This window comes from Ruditapes philippinarum, unplaced genomic scaffold (assembly GCF_026571515.1).
Source record: "Ruditapes philippinarum isolate M1 unplaced genomic scaffold, ASM2657151v2 ctg5380_1_1_1_1, whole genome shotgun sequence".
Taxonomy (NCBI): domain Eukaryota; kingdom Metazoa; phylum Mollusca; class Bivalvia; order Venerida; family Veneridae; genus Ruditapes; species Ruditapes philippinarum.
In genome coordinates this window covers 15,011-34,394 of record NW_026852001.1, presented here as the reverse complement: position 1 = coordinate 34,394, position 19,384 = coordinate 15,011, and the positions used below count along the sequence as shown (strand labels likewise).

Genomic DNA, 19,384 nt, shown 5'->3' with positions numbered 1-19,384 from the left:
CCTTGCCATTTCCAAGATATGCCATTTCAAAGATCGTTTAATGACTTAAAAGGTGGATTATCCGTTAAAAATGATATCCGTTCTGGTGTGTCTAAGACCTTTGTTACCAGGGCAAACATTACTACTGATAAAGTTGTGGTCGAACGGGATGCACGACTGTCGACAAATGCAATAGCCAGTTCTATTTGCATACCAGCTGGCAAATGTGTTAACTATTATGAAAAAAAAGGATAACATCTGAAGAAGGTTTGCAGTAGGTTGGAATCACATTTGCTAACTTAGGAGCAATAGAAACACGAGTTTGAATATGCCAGGAAACTCTTAAAATTATACAAAGGTTTAACAAAAGTCGCGTTATTTTTCTAAATTGTTAACGGGTGCGGTAGCCTGGGTGCACATAGACTGATAATAAGCAGTGGACGTATATAATAAAATTGCCCACGTAAATACCAGAGGACATGACGTTCAGAAAAAAGGTGTTACAAAATACGCAACTTTCTTAAATTGTAATGGCCATTTGTTTAAATGTCTTTGTGTCCATCTGATACTATTAGTATTATATAATTCCACAAGAACACTGAATTTAAGAAAGTGAAAGTCTATTAAAATAACAAACGTTAAAATAAAAGTTTGTGAGAGGCCCATCTTTTACACTACTCCTCCTTCCACAAGTGTGACGTTGTTAAATCTTTTCTGGTTTCCGTAAATGGGGCGGTTGGTAACCATCTGCCTTATTGACCTAACTTGCATCTTTATCATCTTTCAATTTCCAAGACTGAAAAATGCGTTCTGAAAAAAAATAGCTCACTTGGCAGTCACATTTATCAGTGCCTCCAAAACGAACACTAATGTGTTTTCCTGCTTAATATGGTTTCGGTAACGGGTGAATAGTGGATAAATACTTTGAAGGTTTATAGACACAGATAAATTTGTTAGAACAGTGTAACCAAAGCCCAATGACAGAAAAACATTTTTCCTTAACACTCGGACCATATTTCAAGTAGAAAACTACAAGAAAAGACGTTGCGTTTCGGTAAAAGACAAATTCATTTTGAACTTTTGAATAGTGATAAAATTCATTGATTCTTCTTTCGGCAATTTCATGTCATTTTGAATATTATAATGCAAAGTCAATCCATATGACAATTTTAAGAACCATGATTAACATAAATTCGTGAGTCAATTTACCAACGATCATTTGCCACTTACAGAACGGTAATATAAAAGAAAGCTAAAAACCAAACATGGCGCTTCGATGCTTGCGCTTAATGAATTTGTTTTGCAACTATAGTACTTCGACACAAGAACGATTTGTATGTTTATTTTAAAAGCATCACCCAAAACATATTTATATGTCAAGTCATACTAATGATACCCTTGTGCTAGCAATAAGATTATATCACATCAGTATACGTAACGTGTTGCTGCGAATAACAAACATCACACATTATTGTTGCCAACAGTCCATCCCAATCTGAAAATACGTAACAATATTTGAGCAACCCCAGCTGAAGAATACGTATATAAGTGTTAACTGAAAGCGAGGAAACAGAAGCTACGTTCGATCATGGCACTTTAATACTTTGACCGTAATCTGAATCAGGCTTTTCAATATTGGCATTTTTCTACCATCCCGATTTTCTACCTACCGCAGGTAGCTTTTGATGATCGTAAATAAAACAATTTGTTAAAGTTTAATTTTGCGGGGTATTTACGGTGGCTTAAGAGAGAAAACAATTATCTCAAGAGCCTTACACAGGTGTTAATACATAAAGCATTCGGAAACGAGCGTATTAACGTTTACAGGGTTTGATTTGAAGACGAAAATGGCCCTCTCCACGGTACATGTTAAGTAGCACAAATCTATAGAAAAACCTGGAATGAACATATACAGAGCAATGATACATAAATAAACGCGTTTGATAGATTTTATTTCGTGATCTTACGAATTTTGTCTTTTTATTTCTAAAAATTTAGGCAGTAATAAAAAAACAACCCAAAAACCCTTTAAACCCCCCTTTTATAAACCTTTAAATTTTAAAAAGGGAAGAGGAATTAAGGGGTTTGGGGTTTTCATCCCTTTTTTTTGTGTAAAAATCCCCTTTAAAACCCTTTTTCCCGAAAAATTTTCGATAATTATTTTTGGTTTTCCTACGGGTCGAGCCATTTTCAAGAAAATTCACGTTTTCGAAAAAAAATATATTGCACCCGATTAAATTATTTTATATACAAAAAAGTTTTGCTTTTTCCCTTTTTCAATTTTGGTTTTTTTATTTATAGCAATTTTTCTTCCCACAAAATTTTTTGATAAGATACTTTAAAATTTACAGACACACGTTTTAAAAATTAAAAAAAAAATTATCGAATAAAGTTCTAGAAATATCAAGAGAAGTTTAATCGATAGGAAAATAAAGCTTTAGTGTCTTAAATTGTATAATTCATAATTTATTCTGTTGATTTTTTGTTGATTTTAATTTAAATTAAAAGGGTGTAAATGTATAACTGGCAAAATATACTATAATAAAAAATAAACAAATCAAAATAAAACAAACATCAAACAAAACAAAAACAACTGTTAAAACAGGGCTGTTTCCCTTTTTTTTACACAGTTTTGATTTTTTTAGAAAAATTTTGTTTTTTTAAAGGCCCAGTTTTTTTTGAAATCCCCCTATAAATTTTTATTTTTTAAAAAATTTTTTTTATTTTTTTGGTATTTTATTGAAACCCTACATTTTCGGGGGAAAAAAAAACTTATTAACCATTTTCCCATAACTCGTCCGTTCTTTTGTTTTTGTTGGTAATTGGTTTAATTGTATTTAAAATCAGTTTTCTTTTGGGAAAGTCAAAAAACCTATTGGTTTCTTTTTGCCCCCTTTTACGACAATTACTGATGTTACGGCCCGCTACATTTTTCATTAAATTGTTAAACATCATCTGTTTCTTGCCATTTTTAAAACCATTTTTAAATTCACATGTTTGACATGTTTGACATTTCTAAAGAATTAAAAAATATGAATTTCTGACGCATAATGAACGTTAATTATTAAAGGAAACAGAAAAAGGTTTTCTAACGAAACAATTATTATTTTTAGTAAGTTTAGCAACGAGTTTGCGCTGGTGCAACCCGCTTTCTGGAAAATTTAGAAACAATACTCTTTTAATGTAGGTACACATAGTTTGGCACACAAACATTTATACATACTGAAAACTTAAGGTCCGATATAGGTATTAGCTAAAGCTCTTCAGCGTACCCGTTTCTATACTGTGACATGCCGCATCAGATTAAAAAATGTTAAAAAGCGGCTTATAAAGTTTTGGAAGCCAGAACTATGTAGCTATATACCCTTTAATATTTTATTTCAGTCATAAATAAGCACAATCAATTTTGCTTTTATCCCGATGATGCCATTAATTTATGTCATAGAAAACAATTTTTACGGTTAAACCATACGTATTACTTTACGGTAAATGAAGTTAGTATAATAATTTTACAATTCAAATCTTCAGTAGAACTGGACATACATGTATAATAATTTGAATATCATTTAACAGAATAATTGCCGAACTGTTTAAATTTAAAATAAAACAATAGTAGAGGTAGGGTTTTTGAAACGGCAAATCACACCTTGGTGTGGAGGCTCTGATATTTTTAAGTACAAAATACTTTTATACCAGTTAAATGAATTACTTTGTCAGGAGTACCGTTCTTGTCAGCCACCTTTTCCTCTAGCAGCAAGTCGAAATGCGCGCTAGCCAAATCAATTCAAGATTAAAAGTCTAAATTCATCAGTCACAAGTCAGAATTGCAGTCCAGTCCAGGGCTTTCATACCTTGGAGTTGGCAAAGACATGCATGTGAACAATATGACAGTTCTACGGTCATAAAACAACAAAAGCCGATGTTGATATTCCACTTTACAATCATAAAACTCATTGTATTAAACGTGAAAGGAAATCGTGGGCGAAAAATCAGAACTAGAAAGTACTCAACCATGGATTGCAGGATTGATCTTCAGCTTTTCCAAGAGATGAATTGCTCAGCAATTTTGTTATGGTTTTAAAATGGTGTCCCAAACTTGTATATCAGAGACCCAAATGGAACTTTTGGAATAAAGAAACCATATCTTGGGGTGCATTAATTAGGCTTCGCAATCATACAGCTTGATGTGTTAGTAACATTTATTGATACTAACGGTACAGCTTAGAATTCACTTAAAATTATCAGAAGCTATCAGCGTCTTATTTATATATACCCGTTTTAAAAACAAAACCAAAACAAAATGATATCCCAGTAAACAATACAATAAAGGATGGTGACACGGGATCAGTATTTATAGACAAGAGTGATCACATGTGTCGCCTGATGATTGCCGATTAAGCAGTTGCACTGAAAGTGATTGACTAGTGTGATCCCAATATGTCGCAGCTACTCTGTTGCATATTGCAGTTAGACACAAAAACAATTAACAGGCCAAATCGCTTTTATTATTCAAGGGCCATAACTCGGCCAAAAATCCGGACAAAACTTTGAAAAAAAATCAATGAACTGGAAAATGCTGACGATATGCACGACTAAACTTGGTACTGATCATTCCTGTAACGTTTCGATGAAATTGCACCAGTAATTTTTAGGAGAAGTCCAAGGACGAACAGACAGACAGACCGACGTTCTGATGAGACAAAGACTATGGGCTACTCCATTGTTTCCACCATTTTTCTATTTAGCCACATAAAGGAAAATAGGCATATAAAAGCCTTTCAGAATGAATGACATCAAAGAGAAAGTACAGTTACCTATTGTTCCTGTTGCCACATAAGTATCCAAATGTTAACTCGAACAAATGGACAGACGGACAGACAGACGCCAGAGAAATGATCCCTATATGTGTTCATGTGTGATGTTTCTCTCGTGAAGTTCCTTCAAATAGAATAATCTCTCATGCTTCCATGACGTCGACAAATAGGCCTTCAGCAGTGTATACCCATAGAAGTTTTCACATTCATTAGGTTATGCACAGATCGCTGGCACCAGAGCGACATATTTATTTTCCCTACAATCATTAAAACCATAAAAGTCATTATACTTTGTTGTCTTTTCATCCAAACCATAAAATAACGTTTTTGTTCTTGACTATCTCTATGTAATTAAATTTATAGAAAGGAACAAAAGAGCGAAAACGTAGGTTTTGGTGATTATATTATTTTGTATCACACCAAAATTATCAAGTGACAGCAACTTGAAGCTCTGCTGTCAGTGGCACAGGTAATATATAGGTCGGTACTCGTCATATAGGGATCACTTCTCTAAAAAAACGTCACTTACCAAAAAGATTTTAAATTTAGAAAGCAGAAAAATATCTATATTTCTATATTTTAAATGTAATGAAATGTCCGAAAGTCAAACAAATTTTATCAATGATAATTAGAGGCCTTAAAGGTCCATTAAGCCTTAAAAAAAGCGCAGTCATTTTTATTCTTCAAAACTTTATATGTTTGTGTTTTATTGAAGTTTCCAAAAAGGCTACTCATTGACTATATACATGAGCGATCTTTTGCTAGTTTTAATGTTTTGCAAATTGTATTTTATAGTGATTAAATATTTTGTATGGAAGTCAAAATACGCCTATGTTTAGATTTACTTTCTTTATCAAAGATAAATTCCAATTCAAAAAGGATCTTCGTATGTTCTAAATCCGTTGTTATACAACATTGTATAACACATATTTGCCCTTTCTACTGATCATTTCTGAGACTTAAAGGAACTCCACTGAGGTTCAAACCCCTAAAAACACAAAACTTGAATTCCTTACATAAATCAGCTAGGGCACTTAAAACAGAAAGATATGCAAAAGATATGACTGCAAAGCGTTACAACGCTTTTCAAATTGGGGTCATTTCTTATAACAGAAAATTGAGCCGTGTCACGACAAAACCAACATAGTGGGTTTGCGACCAGCATGGATCCAGACCAGCCTGCGCATCCGCGCAGTCTGTTCAGGATCCATGCTATTCGCTTACAAACTCTATAACAAGTAGAGAAACTGATAGCGAACAGCATGGATCCTGATGAGACTGCGGGGATGCGCAGGCTGGTCTGGATCCATGCTGGTCGCAAACTCATTATGTTGGTTTTGTCATGACGCGGCTCAAATAGTCATTCTGGAAAAATGGAGTGAGCGAATGATCTGAGATTTTGCGCACAATAGGTCGAGACCCACATCAAATGGAATATTAATCTCAAAGATATATTTCCTGTCATATTCATGAACCTGAGTGGAGTCCCTTTAATGTGCCTTTAAAAATTTCTTTCCCGTTTATTCAAATGGGCTATCTGTACTCATTGTTAATCATTACTTTAAATATCTTCTAACTAATTGTGTAAATATAGGATGACAGTATCGAATCACAATGATGTTATCTCTGTACCTTTGTACAAAAGTGAAATACAAAAAATCGCCATTAGTCTTTACTCTTTAATCATTTTTGTTTTGCATTCAAAACCAGTGAACGTGTGATTTACAAAGGACTGAAAAGATCTAATGACACAAAGTGTGCAATTTTCCAGCTATGTAACAAGCTATGAAGAGACAATCTATACCTCATCATCTTTTTATCCCCTATGTATATTACCTCCCTTGAATCGTAATTAATGCGAGTGTAGGTTTATGCCGGAGGGAGATTTAATTGAAAATTGTGTAAATGTTACAAATTTCAATGTTTTCATTTTCTAGGCGGTTGTATAAAATCTAGCAGGTCGATAGGCTGTCCGTGCATTATTATACTATAAAGCAAGAAAAATTAAATCTAGATCTATTTCTATTCTTGAAGAGCTAGATCTAATAGAAGGAAAATTGATAAAAATAATTATGTTGAACTACATTGAGAGTAGTAGTAATCTTCTGACGTCATTTGGTTTATTGACGTCATATAATTATGACGTCGCATGACGTGCATTTATGCATACGTTTTATGCAGTGCATAAATCGTATAAAAATTATAATTCATTTCACTGCCCTAGTGCCCTATCTGTTTTATAAGGGAATGGTGTGAAGCGTGTTAGAATATCTTTTATCACATCATTCGCGTAGCCGTTGAACGTCTACGTCACAGGCACGAGTATCGGACCTGGGAAGAAAATATGACCACATTTTATCCCGATACTCGTGCCTGTGGTCTACGTCATTTCTTTTCGTGTACCCTTTTCCCGCGTTTATTTGAAAACACTGGGGTTTCTTGTCATCAAAAAACAATTGGCCTATTTTTTATTATGGATTATCTTCACAAAGAAACGAATCAGACCTAAATAGAATAACGAAATAACAAATTAGAACAACCAGAATTATTTTTAAGAAACCCGTAGTTTTAAACCAATTCTATCAAAATGTTTCCAAATTTGAAATGGTTAAAATTTCCATCTAGATGTAATTATTTTTCTGGACTTATTGTATATAAAGCGATGCATCCAATTGCTCTGATCTAATTTCATTATCTCCAAAAAGGGTTGCAAAAAGATATGTATACAGTACTGTAAACTATGCATCTAGTCAGGATAGTCCAAAATTCAGGTACGAAACGTTTGTCGTGCGAAAGTCTAGTTAAAAGGTCAAGGTTACCGGATGTTTATATCGGAAAATAAACTTGTGCTGACTCGATGGCAATATTCTATATATTACAGTAGGTTTAATGAAGTTTTGAATTTATCTACCTATTTGTTAATCAGATGAATATATAAAAACTTTAATTATCTGTTTTGGTCATTTTTTCTAACATTTTCGATGTGGATAAATTAGGATAGACCCAGATAGCACCGAATTACGGACATTTCGGACCACGGACGTTTCGGACCAGACACTTCGGACCAGATTTTTTGGTCATTTCGGACCAGATTTTGGGACATTTCGGACCATGTGATGGTCATTTCGGACCATGATGGAGACACTTCGGGCCAGCACATATATTCCTTTCTATATGTAATTATTTGTTATTTCTGGATGTATTTAATATATTTTCTAATAATAAATGCAATAAATATTTGACATTGTTATATTTTATGATATTCAAAATGCATGCAGTAATGACCTGTCCGACGAGATTTTCACTTTTTCTGACAAGCTTATATTTCCAATTGACAATTTTAAAATTGAATTTATTTTAACACTAATAAAATACCTTTAGAACTATATTGGTAAGCGTAGGATATATTTATGCGAATGTCCTTCATACAAAATAGAGAGATAATGATAAGCTATGTTTAATTTATCTAAAAGAATTGAAATTGATGTACGTACCTGTTTAATCAACTATTTGATATTATGTACAATAAGTACACGAATACGAATACGAATACGAAAAGTTTATTTGTATAAAGCATAGTACAATGCTTATAACAAGTATAAATTGTAATATATACAATGTTTGGAGATCAAAACATAGAATTATTGATGCATAACATATAAAAAAAATATTTATTCTGGTCCGAAACGTCCAAAATAATGGTCCAAAGTGTCTAACACATGATCCCAAATGTCCAGCACATGGTCCGAAATGTCCAAAACAATGGTCCGAAGTGTCTAATACATGATCCGAAATGTTCAACACATGGTCCGAAATGTCCAAAAATCTGGTCCGAAATGTCCCTAAATATGGTCCGAAGTGTCCCAAAATCTGGTCCGAAATGTCTGGTCCGAAACGTCCATGGTCCGAAATGTCCTATTACCATAGCACCAACTTGGTGAAAATGTTAATTCGTACCCGTATCAAAACGTACCATCTTTTTCTAAATACTATGTCAAAACGCCCATACACTTACAAACTTGCTTGTATGATTTCAGTCGGCCATATTCCCTAGCCATGAAAGATTACTCCCTGTTTCCCTGTCTAAAATTCCACCAAATTATTCCCCTTTCAAATGAACTCAAAGAAGGGACCTTTTAAAAAGACTTTGTATTTATTAATTCGATTTTTTGTTCAGAAACGGACAATTTTTTCTTTACCTTTGTTTAATTTGCTTTCTATCTATATATGGTTCCTATGGTAAACATATGAGTTTTGATGGTAAACAAATGAATTTTCTGAACCGAAAGTAATCTAACACACAGCGTTGCTGTCAATACATTAAATCGGTAAGAATATTGAGATATTTGTTTGACTATCAGTTTCAAATGCAAAATATCAATATGGAAAACAACTATGTGTAGTTTATGTGTATTATTTTAATGTGTTTGTCCGATATTTTAGTTACACTTAGTGTCGCTTCATAGCAACCGAGTTTAGAACGTGAGAGGTAATTAACTGAACGAGATATGGCAAATACTGCATATCGAAATACTGCATATACGTATAGCAAAAGTTCGTAAGTGCCATACTTATAGTCCTAAAAATAATACTGTGCTTAAGAAAGTGATATCTTTACTTCTGTAATAGGCTTGGTCGGTAGAGCTGTGGTACGTACTGTATTCTGACTCAGAAGGTCCCAGGTTTGAGTCCCGGTCAGGCTGCACATTTTTCTCACCCTGTGACATTTGTTGCCCAGCAGGGGACCTTTACTGAATATATCTCAGAGTTAAATTTACATTGCTCTATAACTGTGTAATTCTGGAATGAATTTCAATATACCTTGGTTCAGAACTGTTCACTCTTTAGGGGATAAGATGTGTAAGTGGCTGGATAGTTTAGTCGGTAGAGATGCGGTAAGGTATTCCAAGGGTCCCGGATTCGATCTCGGTCAGACTGCACATTTTGTTCACCCTGTGACACATGCAAGAGCAGAGGTACAGTGCGAATGACTGTAGAAAGTATTTCACGATCAATCATTATACAGTAAATCACAAAGAAAGTAACCTACGCTGCCTGGGAATCAAACCTGGGTCGCCTGATACACAGTCCAACACTCTACTATTGAGCTAACCGGAAGGATGTAGCTTATGGTCTTCAGCATACCCTGTGTCATACTGTATCAAAGAACAAAATATGTTTAAAAAAAAGTTTATAAAGTTTTGGAAGACAGAACTAGGTAAAAATGTATCTGACAGGAAAAAAATATGTACAAAAAAAAACAAACAAAAAAACACCTTGCACATTTTAGCTGGATTTTGATGGTCATGAATAAACCTGTGAGGATTCAGGAAAATTATGTTTGTTTATCATTAAAATTATTTCTACAAGAAGGTCTTTATTTCATTTTATTTCAGTAACTAAGTAAGAAGAATTGTTTGAAGACATTATAAGCCATCATGGACCATTCTCTACTAGATTCTAATTTGGATGATAAGGAGGCAATGTTTAATCAGCTTCTCATGAATGCTGCTGTAAGTCTTAATGTTTCAATTTTAAAATTCTCTGTAATTGTAGAATATATAATCATTTTACTCATTGTAGTAGGCCTATAGTTTAATTTAATAATATTGTATTGCAACTATTTAATACATAATCATGTATTACATAGGTACATGTACATGTAATATTTAAAAAAAAAAATAAAAGGAAACCAACTATTCACAAAGAGATCTAGTGCAAATGGGTTGGGCTTCTAGTTATAACTTATAGAAACATCCTTCCCCACAAGGTCAGTGTTTTATATATCATATTTATTCGGCTTTTTCTTAATCTTATGACAGTTACGTGTTTAATTACTTTAAAATAATTGTTTTAAGCTATGAATGATATAAGGAAAAAGATATAGAAAATCTGTTTAAGAGAAATAAATAATAGATCATAATACTTAATAGTCTAGTATATATTATAAGAATCTTACACTGGCTGCCGGTACAGACCGGAATATCTAGCTCGAGGGTAACTGTTTACGGCGGTAACGAGGCTCTGCCGAGTTTCCACTAAACAGTTTCCCGAGAGCTAGATATTCCTGTCTGTACTGACAGCCAGTGTTTGATTCTTTTTCTTGCATATTACATATCAATTGCTTTTAGAACAGACATTACGAAAACTGATATTCTCATTACGTACTTTTTTCTTATAGTAGCGTATGAACTTACAACTTCATTCATAACTGTAAAATGACGTCACCCTAAGAACGTAATTCATTCATAAAAGGCGCGCGGCAATGACGTTGTTTAAAGCACGCGACTTGTCGTAAGATAGAGTTTTCTAGAACCGTTGTAGATAATCCTGTCTGATATGCAAGAAAAACATTGTATTTTCAATTATTTTATTGTTATATTCTTGCCTGATAATGATTTCTCAGTTGAGTGGTCCTGCACCTCCAGACTCCTTGTTATAAACCTTTTAACGTTTTTGAACAGCTTGATCTTAATACTATTTTTTTGATAATCAGTGATCACATTTGTTATAAAATTTCAGGCAGAAGATCCAAATTTGATATCAGAATTGAGCAAACAAATACCTACTACACAAGTTAGACCAGTACCTGGTACTTATTTTCTTCTTTGATCAGATCTGATATAGCAACTGTATGTGTGTTGTTTTTTTGTACAAAATTTATAATGTATAATCACTATTCAAATGACAGAAAACTTGTCAAAGTTATTATAAACCATAATTAAGTTGTCAGTATAACACTACAACCTGAATTTTACTTGATCCTGAAAATGAAAATATCAGGGGAAAATTTATTAGCCTTTTATATGGGTATTTAACATGTTATTTTTCAAATTTTACTTGCCATTTTTCAGTACTCTAGTAACAATACCCAAGAATTATGTCTATCTCAATTTAATGTATCTGTTGTACTTGTTAAAACTGGAAAGAAATCAAATGATTTCAGGATCATAATTTGTATATTTTCAGGATTTTGCTTGAAAACTAAAACCAACAAGAATGAAAAGGTTTTTGTGAATGTCTGCAAAGCTGATAATGTAAGTTGTATATTATAATGTTACTGTGTTACTGTGTGTTTTCATATTCGCTTTATTAACTGGCCAAGAGTAGTTGTTTTGGATTGTGCTGGCACTAGGCCAAGGACCAATACAACTGGTTGTGTTTTAATAACACAGCCAATGTTGAGTCAATAATTATATAAATGACTAGTTTAGTAATCAGGCAAAGTTATAGCTTCACTGTGCACTACCCATCACAATAGATTAGTCAACCTGTTTCGCTTATTTTCAAAGTTGTAACTGTTAAAGTTTGTTTGTACCTACGTTATAAGCTGGGAAAAACCCAAATATTCTTATTTCTGGAGTTAATAGTTTGACTTGCTTCCTATTTCTTCCTTTGTTTTAAAAGATGCTGGAATCAAGCACACTTACTTGTGTTGAATTTTCTAAATTTAAACAATATCAACAAAATTATTTTACTGTGTAAGATAGAAGTATTGTTGGATATCTTTCAGGTGCCTGCACCAAAAGACATCTCTGACGAGGAACTAATTAAGTTATTGGAATCTGATGATCCTACGGGGTACAGAGTTCCCATGTCTATAGGAGAACCTCATGCAGAAATAGATAAATGTAAGAAGTGATTTATTTTATTATATTGAGGGTTGACTACTTATATAAAATAAAGGACTACAACAGTTTTGTGATCAGCCTTAGATATGTGTTAATAATATTCATAATGTTCAGTGACTTACATTTGTTAATTCTACAGTGCAATTATCAAAAATGTATATTGTAATTTTATTTTAAACTGACAGCAAGCATAAATTATGAACACTAACTGTTATAATTTTGTTCATGAACAACAGCTGGTATATCTTCACTATTTCTATTTTCAGCAAATCAGGGTTGTACTGCTTATGATGTGGTTGTCTCCCCTGTTTTCATGGATAAGATGGCTGCCAGTGAATTATTCAAAACATTTTTCTTGACAGTAATGATGGAAGGATTAGAGGATAAATATGATACACAACTAAGTAGAGGTATATGGTGTTAACACTCTACAGTCAAATCCCAGTTATTCAACAACTCTTTATTCAAATACCCAGCATTATCCAATAGATCGGCAGTCCCGTTTTTATCTCTATATATATCAATCAAGATAAAAATGTATTATCCGAAATGCATTATATGTATATGTATGCATATCGATTACATATAAGTATTGGCAAAATTGTTAAACACCAAATGGCTGTATAAGAACATCCCAGTATGGTACCTATGTGCATACTAAACTCCTGTACTTTCCAAATTTGTTTTGGGATCCCTTGCCAAGTCTACAAGTAGAATGATACCTGTAACGTAGGAGAAGGTTCCAAATAAACTACTCAATTTTTACTTGATAAGATATACCATATATATTGTAGAGTTTGCTTGCTAAGGTCATAAGGGAAAGCATCAGCTATGAAATCCAGAGGTTACTTGTTTGATGCAATTTCTCTGTAACTGTTGATCTCTATCTCTATTGATGATTTTTCTCAAACGTCTGATTCAGAAATTTTGTGGAATTGGTAGTCAGTGAAATTAGAAAGTTATTGGTTAGATATTTAGGAAAGCTGGTTAGGTGGACCAAGCACCAAGATACATAAGATATGTGCTGAAATTAATGTATATTAAAATAATACGTTTTGGAAAATAATACCTACTGATTAATTATATTGTTATTCAAAATACAGTTAAAATCCTATAAACAAGGAGTATAAATATTGTTTTGGGGCACAGAAAGGCCAAGATCAAAGTAACATCAATTGATCATGCCGAAACTAAAGTCTATGGGTAGTAATCAGTCTTTGCCTTTTTCAGCACTAGCCTGGTAAATTTTGTATAGAAATACCACTTTGTTATACTATGAGAACCCCCAAATTTTTGTTACCTGTTGTGCTAGGGAAGAAAAATATTCATTAGACATGATGTGTTATCATTTCACTGCCCATTATGGGCTTCATTGATAAGTATGTACATGTATTGCATCGAAAAGGCCTTAATTAATTGAAGATTTGTGTTTGTAATCATTATGTCTCCCAAAATTTTTGGGAGACAAATTGTTTTTGCCTTCGCCGTCTGTCTGTCCGTCCGCATTAAGCTTGTCCGCCCTTCACAGGTCAAACTTCTGGTGCGATTTCAACCAAACTTTACAGAAGTGATCAGTACCATCCCTAGTTGTGCACATCACCGGCACGTTCCGCTTCGCTGCACAAAATGACCGTCAGAGCTATAAATAGAAAAATCTTGTCCGGCTTTCACAGGTCAAGCTACTGGTGGGATTTCACTGAAACTTCACATGAGTGACCATACATAGTTTTGGGAGACATATGTTTTTGTGACAAAAACCCTTCTAGTTATACCCCCGAAACGAATTTTGTGGGGGTATATAGGAGTCACCCGGTGGTCGGTCGGTCGGTCAGTCCAGACGTCCGTTGCATTTTCCTTGTCAGGAGCATAACTTGAAGACTAATGGTTGGAATTCAATAAACTTCATACAATGGTCAAGCACATTGAGAGGAAGTGCAGTGCACAAGAACCATAACTCCATCATGACTCATTATAGAGTTATTGCCCTTTCTTACTTTTCCTTGTCCGAAGCATAACTTGAAAACTACTGGTTTGAATTCAAAACAACTTCATACAATGGTCAAGCACAATAAGAGGAAGTGCAGAACACAAGAACCATAACTCTGTCTAAAGTGATTACAGAGTTATTGCCCTTTGTAATTTTCCTTTGCTTATTTTTATCCGGAGCAGAACTGTAAGACTAATGGTGAGAATTCATTACAACTTAATACAATGATCAAGCACATTGTGAGGAAGTGCAGTGCATAAGAAACATAACTCCATCTTGACTAATTACAGAGTTATTGCCCTTTGTTACTTTTTCTTGTCCGGAGCATAATTTGAAAACTACTGGTTGGAATTCAATACAACTTCATACATTATCAAGCACATTAAGAGGAAGTGCAGTGCACAAAAACCATAACTCTGTCTAGAATAATTATTGAGTTACTGTCCTTTGTTACTTTTCCATTGCTTTTTTCTTGTCCAGAGCATAACTTGAAAAGTACTATTTGGAATTCAATACAATTTCATACAATAGTCAAGTATATTGAGAGGAAGCGTAGTGCACAGAAACCATAACTTTTTCTTGACTCATTTAAGAGTTTTTGCCCTTTGTTACTTTTTAATGTCCAGTGCATAACTTGAAAATTAATGTTTGGAATTCAATGAAACTTCATACAATGGTCAAGGGCAGTGAGATGAAGTGCAGTGCAGAAGAAGCATAACTCTATTTTGACTCATTACAGTTATTGCCCTTTGTTACTTTTTTGTCCAGTGCATAACTTGAAAACTAGTAGTTGGAATTCAATACAACTTCATACAATGGTCAAGCGAAATGAGAGGAAGTGCAGTGTACAATAACCATAACTCCATCTTCAGTATTTGTAGAGTTATTGCCCTTTGTTCCTTTTCCTTGTCCGGTGCATAACTTAAAACTAATGTTTAGAATTCAATGCAACTTCATACAATGGTCAAGCACAATGAGAGGAAGTGCAGTGCTCAAGAAGCGTAACTCTTTCTGGATTTATTACAGAGTAATTTAAAAAAACTTCATCAATGGTAAACCATATTGTAAGAAAATGCAACATACGAAGACCACAACTATCTTTAATTGCCCACAACAATAACTCTATTTCAATTCTTTTACAAGGTATTCTGTTACTTGTAACTTCCTCATTTTCGAAGCAGTCTTGCGGGGGTATTAATCACATTTACAATGTAGTGATAGTTCTAGTTTTATATAATTTTAGAATGATCTGTCATATTTCAGAATGGGTAATATTAAAAAACAGACGTTTTGTTGGGACATTACAGGAACAGAATGTGAGAACACAATCCAAGCCAGTCATTGAGGAAGTGAACAAGTATGTTTTACTTTTTAAATAATACAATACAAAATCAGCTGTTTATTTGTTAAACTTAAATTAAGTATAATAATGTGAATAGGCCAGTCGGTAATATAAGAATCTTACACCGGCTTCCGGTGCAGACGGGAATATCTAGCTCTCGGGTAACTGTTTAAAGCGGTAACAAGGCTCTGCCGAGTTTCTGCTAAACAGTTACCCGAGAGCTAGATATTCCCGTCTGCACCGACAGCCAGTGTTTGATTCTTTTTCTTGCATATTGCATGTACAGAAATTATGAAAACTGATATTCTCATTACGCACTTTTTTCTTATAGTAGCGTATGAACATACAACTTCATTCATAAGGAAAAATGACGTCATCCTAAGAACGTGATTTATTCATGAAAGGCGCGTGTCAATGCGTCATTTAACGCACGCGACTTGTCTTACATGGGGGGTGTAAGACAGAGTTTTCTAGCACTGGTGAAAACGGTAGATAATCCTGTCTGATATGCAAGAATGCTGCTTGCATGTTAAGGATTAAACTTTATTCTGCTCTTACCAAGTGATTAGCATGGTTTCCAGTATAGAGCCAGGTCAACTTGCACATCCATGCAGTCTGACCAGGCACTATACTGTTGACTGACTTAATCTCATTATCCCTAAAATTATTAAATTAATAGCATGAGAATTTCAAAAATGGAAGCTGGACAAGTCCATTAACAGAACCCTGCAGATTGAGGGTAAAGTTTATATTGAATATACAATCATTTGTATTACATATGTATAATTTACATTACAGGTATAGTTCACAGACTTCAGGATCAGGGAAATCACTTATACAGGAAGTATCTCTCTCACAGGAAGATATTAAATCATCAAGGTAAATTTTATTACATTATTCTATACACAACATTTACATCCCAGTTGCTGCCTGTGATTTGTACCGTTTGACCATCAAATATATTTCCTGTATTAGACTCTGTAGGGTCCGGTATGAGATGTATTAGATGTTTAAATGCATATTATATTGTCCACATATAAATGCTGGTAATGTCAAAAGTATCTGAATAGTGTCTATAAATAGATTCCTGAAAGGATATTTTTGAAAGGGAAAGGTTTATTTTCAGGATAGTGAGAATACAATGTACATGATTAAGTTATTTTCCTTTCTGTTTTATAATCTGTAAAATTGTTAAATCCAATATGGGTTATATTTGGACTCATTGGTCCTATTTTGGTGCCTTATTATGTCTGAAACTATTCAGAGAGGGGCACAAGATGTCTTTCTTCTAGTAAGGCTGGAAAATTTTCATATGATATTGACTTTGTCTGTATGAAAATATCTGAGAAGATTGTTGTCTAAAACACTTCAAGCTATTGCCCTATCAAACAGATCTGGCAATCAAGTGCATTATATATACAATATGCACAGCATAAAAATAGAATGCATACATGTTGTGTCAGATATTACATCAAGAAACAAAATGATGTCAGGAAAATTACTTCTTCGCTCAATGTTGTATCAACAGACAACATATTTTTATCAATTCTCTTTTTTATTAGCATTTTTCTTGCATTATAGTATAGTAATGCAGGGTTTATAATGTTCAAATGCTTTCTCGGGCCTATTGGCCTTCATATGATTATATTCCTGCGCATTTGAACTCTAACCATGCATTGTTCTACAACAATTCACTCAAAATTGATATCCGTTCCATAATTATAGGCTTACTGTTTTAGATGATCATTTATTACAATTAAAAAAGCTAATCAAATGTTATACTTATAGAGGCAAGGAACCAGATTACAGAATAGTGCAGGAACCAGCTGAAGGACATCCAGAATTTCTTGTGGCTGAAATAAACCTTTCACAAGTGGTGAGTGAAATTTTATATGTTTTAAGATTAACCTTTCACAAGTGTTCCGTAAACTAATAACATTTCCCAAATGCTGAGTAATGCCTTATTTATTCTAATGAATCTCTTTTGGCGATAACTAAACAGCTGTTTGTAAGTTAGATATGAGGCAGTGTTCAAGTGTTCAAATTTTGTTTACAGTTTTAGAGCAATATAAAAATAAAGTATTCCTGTTTTTTTTTGTGAATGTATGTAAGTTTGCAGTTTATTTTGTTTCCACTCAATTACCATGATTATACAACCAGTTGTCTAGTACTAAAGATAATGCCAACATATTTCAGGGTTTGATATCTCATGGTTTGCTTGTATTATCTGGTACATAGATACGTGTAGTAAATTTAATAAAAAAAAATGTTTTGCACCTTCCATTTTTTCTGGATGAAAAATATTTGTATTTTACACTGAAACAAACCTGTATCTACTATTTCTTATAAGGATTAGGATAGTTTATCAAGATATGATGAAAAGAAAATGTCAGTTTATTTGTAATTTTTACTGATTATCAAAATACATTTTTCGTGAGAGTGTTTACTTAGAATACAACCCTTCCAAGGGTTATATGGAGTTTTTTCATATAGAAATATTATATATGTTATCCTTTTCTATGGTAAAATAGAAAAAATAAAGTTTCATAAAAACACCCAGAATGGTGAAATTGAAAATGTTGCAGGCTTGGTTTGATTGAGCCTATCCATGGATGGTACAGGAAAGTGCAGGTCACTGTCCATGCCGCTCTAGTACTGGCTTTAGCAGAATTCAACATTTAAATATTAATCATGCGTAGTAAGGTGTCATGGAAGATATGTTCTATTACAGAAAGTTAGTAACAGCATCAACCTAGATCTTGGAGAGGATAGAATATTACTACAAACAAGATCAAATATTTACTACTTAGATATCTATCTGCCATATTATATAGTTCAACAGGAGTGTGGAGCACAGTTCAACAGAAAAACTAGGGTAAGAATGTGAACTTTTTATGCTTGTTATTTTTCTGACATCAGGGGAATACAAAATGGGTTATTTTTTTATATTCTGTGATATTTTTGAAAATATTGGTTATCAAATTTTAAAAATAAGCCTTTGGTCATTTTAAAACTGTGGGAAGTAGCACATGGTGTTTACCCCTATTTTATTATTTATGGAAACATTTAATTCTAGAAATAAGACTTCTTTCACTTAAAAGTGACATATGCCTATCAAAGGGTATATAGTGAGTAAACAGGTCTGGGGAATGTCAAAATACGAAAATAAGTTACATTTTCAAATTTATAATTTACTTTGCATTACATGGTTCGATGAAATTTCTGTAAATATCCATCAGACTTTACCTGTTATGTTCAGTTTATAAAGAGTGGAGATGTCTTTATATTTTAAGCAGATTTATATTTTATCCTAAACATTTTCCAATACCAAGTGTTGGTCAATCACCATTATAACAATCTTTTCAGTCAATTCAGCTCAACATGTCAATGAAAATATGAGCATAATATTACTTTAAAGCTAGAATAAGAATTTAGCCTCTTGCATTAGTTTTCTATCATTTTGAAGGACATAATGAATAACACATAAATTTTTGAGTTCTGAAAGTATTTTTATTTTTCTATTACAGATTTTGACCATAACAATGCCAGTGGTTCCAGAAACGTGATGCCATGACATTTTTTTAGTTTTCTAATAAATTGTTTCCATAATATAAATGTATTATCTTTTGTT

General features: G+C 33.3%; 1 protein-coding gene across 1 annotated transcript; it reads left to right on the top strand.

Annotated features, from left to right (window-relative positions):
• Window positions 1-7,551: 7,551 nt before the first annotated feature.
• LOC132745948 (PIH1 domain-containing protein 1-like) lies at window positions 7,552-19,368 on the top strand. The gene is made up of 11 exons (XM_060734974.1): window positions 7,552-7,673; window positions 10,190-10,306; window positions 11,316-11,385; window positions 11,763-11,830; window positions 12,307-12,424; window positions 12,691-12,834; window positions 15,675-15,768; window positions 16,552-16,632; window positions 17,542-17,629; window positions 18,485-18,628; window positions 19,281-19,368. The coding sequence occupies exons 2-11, from the start codon at window positions 10,232-10,234 to the stop codon at window positions 19,317-19,319; spliced, it is 921 nt and encodes a 306-aa protein (XP_060590957.1). The 5' UTR covers window positions 7,552-7,673; window positions 10,190-10,231; the 3' UTR covers window positions 19,320-19,368.
• The last annotated feature ends 16 nt before the right edge of the window (window positions 19,369-19,384 follow it).

What these genes read in the sequence shown, in the direction of transcription:
- LOC132745948 (XM_060734974.1), top strand. Translation starts at nt 10,232, where the DNA reads ATGGACCATTCTCTACTAGATTCTAATTTGGATGATAAGGAGGCAATG. An exon ending in AGCTTCTCATGAATGCTGCT is followed by an intron (nt 10,307 to 11,315) that starts GTAAGTCTTAAT and finishes ATAAAATTTCAG; the next exon opens with GCAGAAGATCCAAATTTGAT. An exon ending in GTCATTGAGGAAGTGAACAA is followed by an intron (nt 15,769 to 16,551) that starts GTATGTTTTACT and finishes TTTACATTACAG; the next exon opens with GTATAGTTCACAGACTTCAG.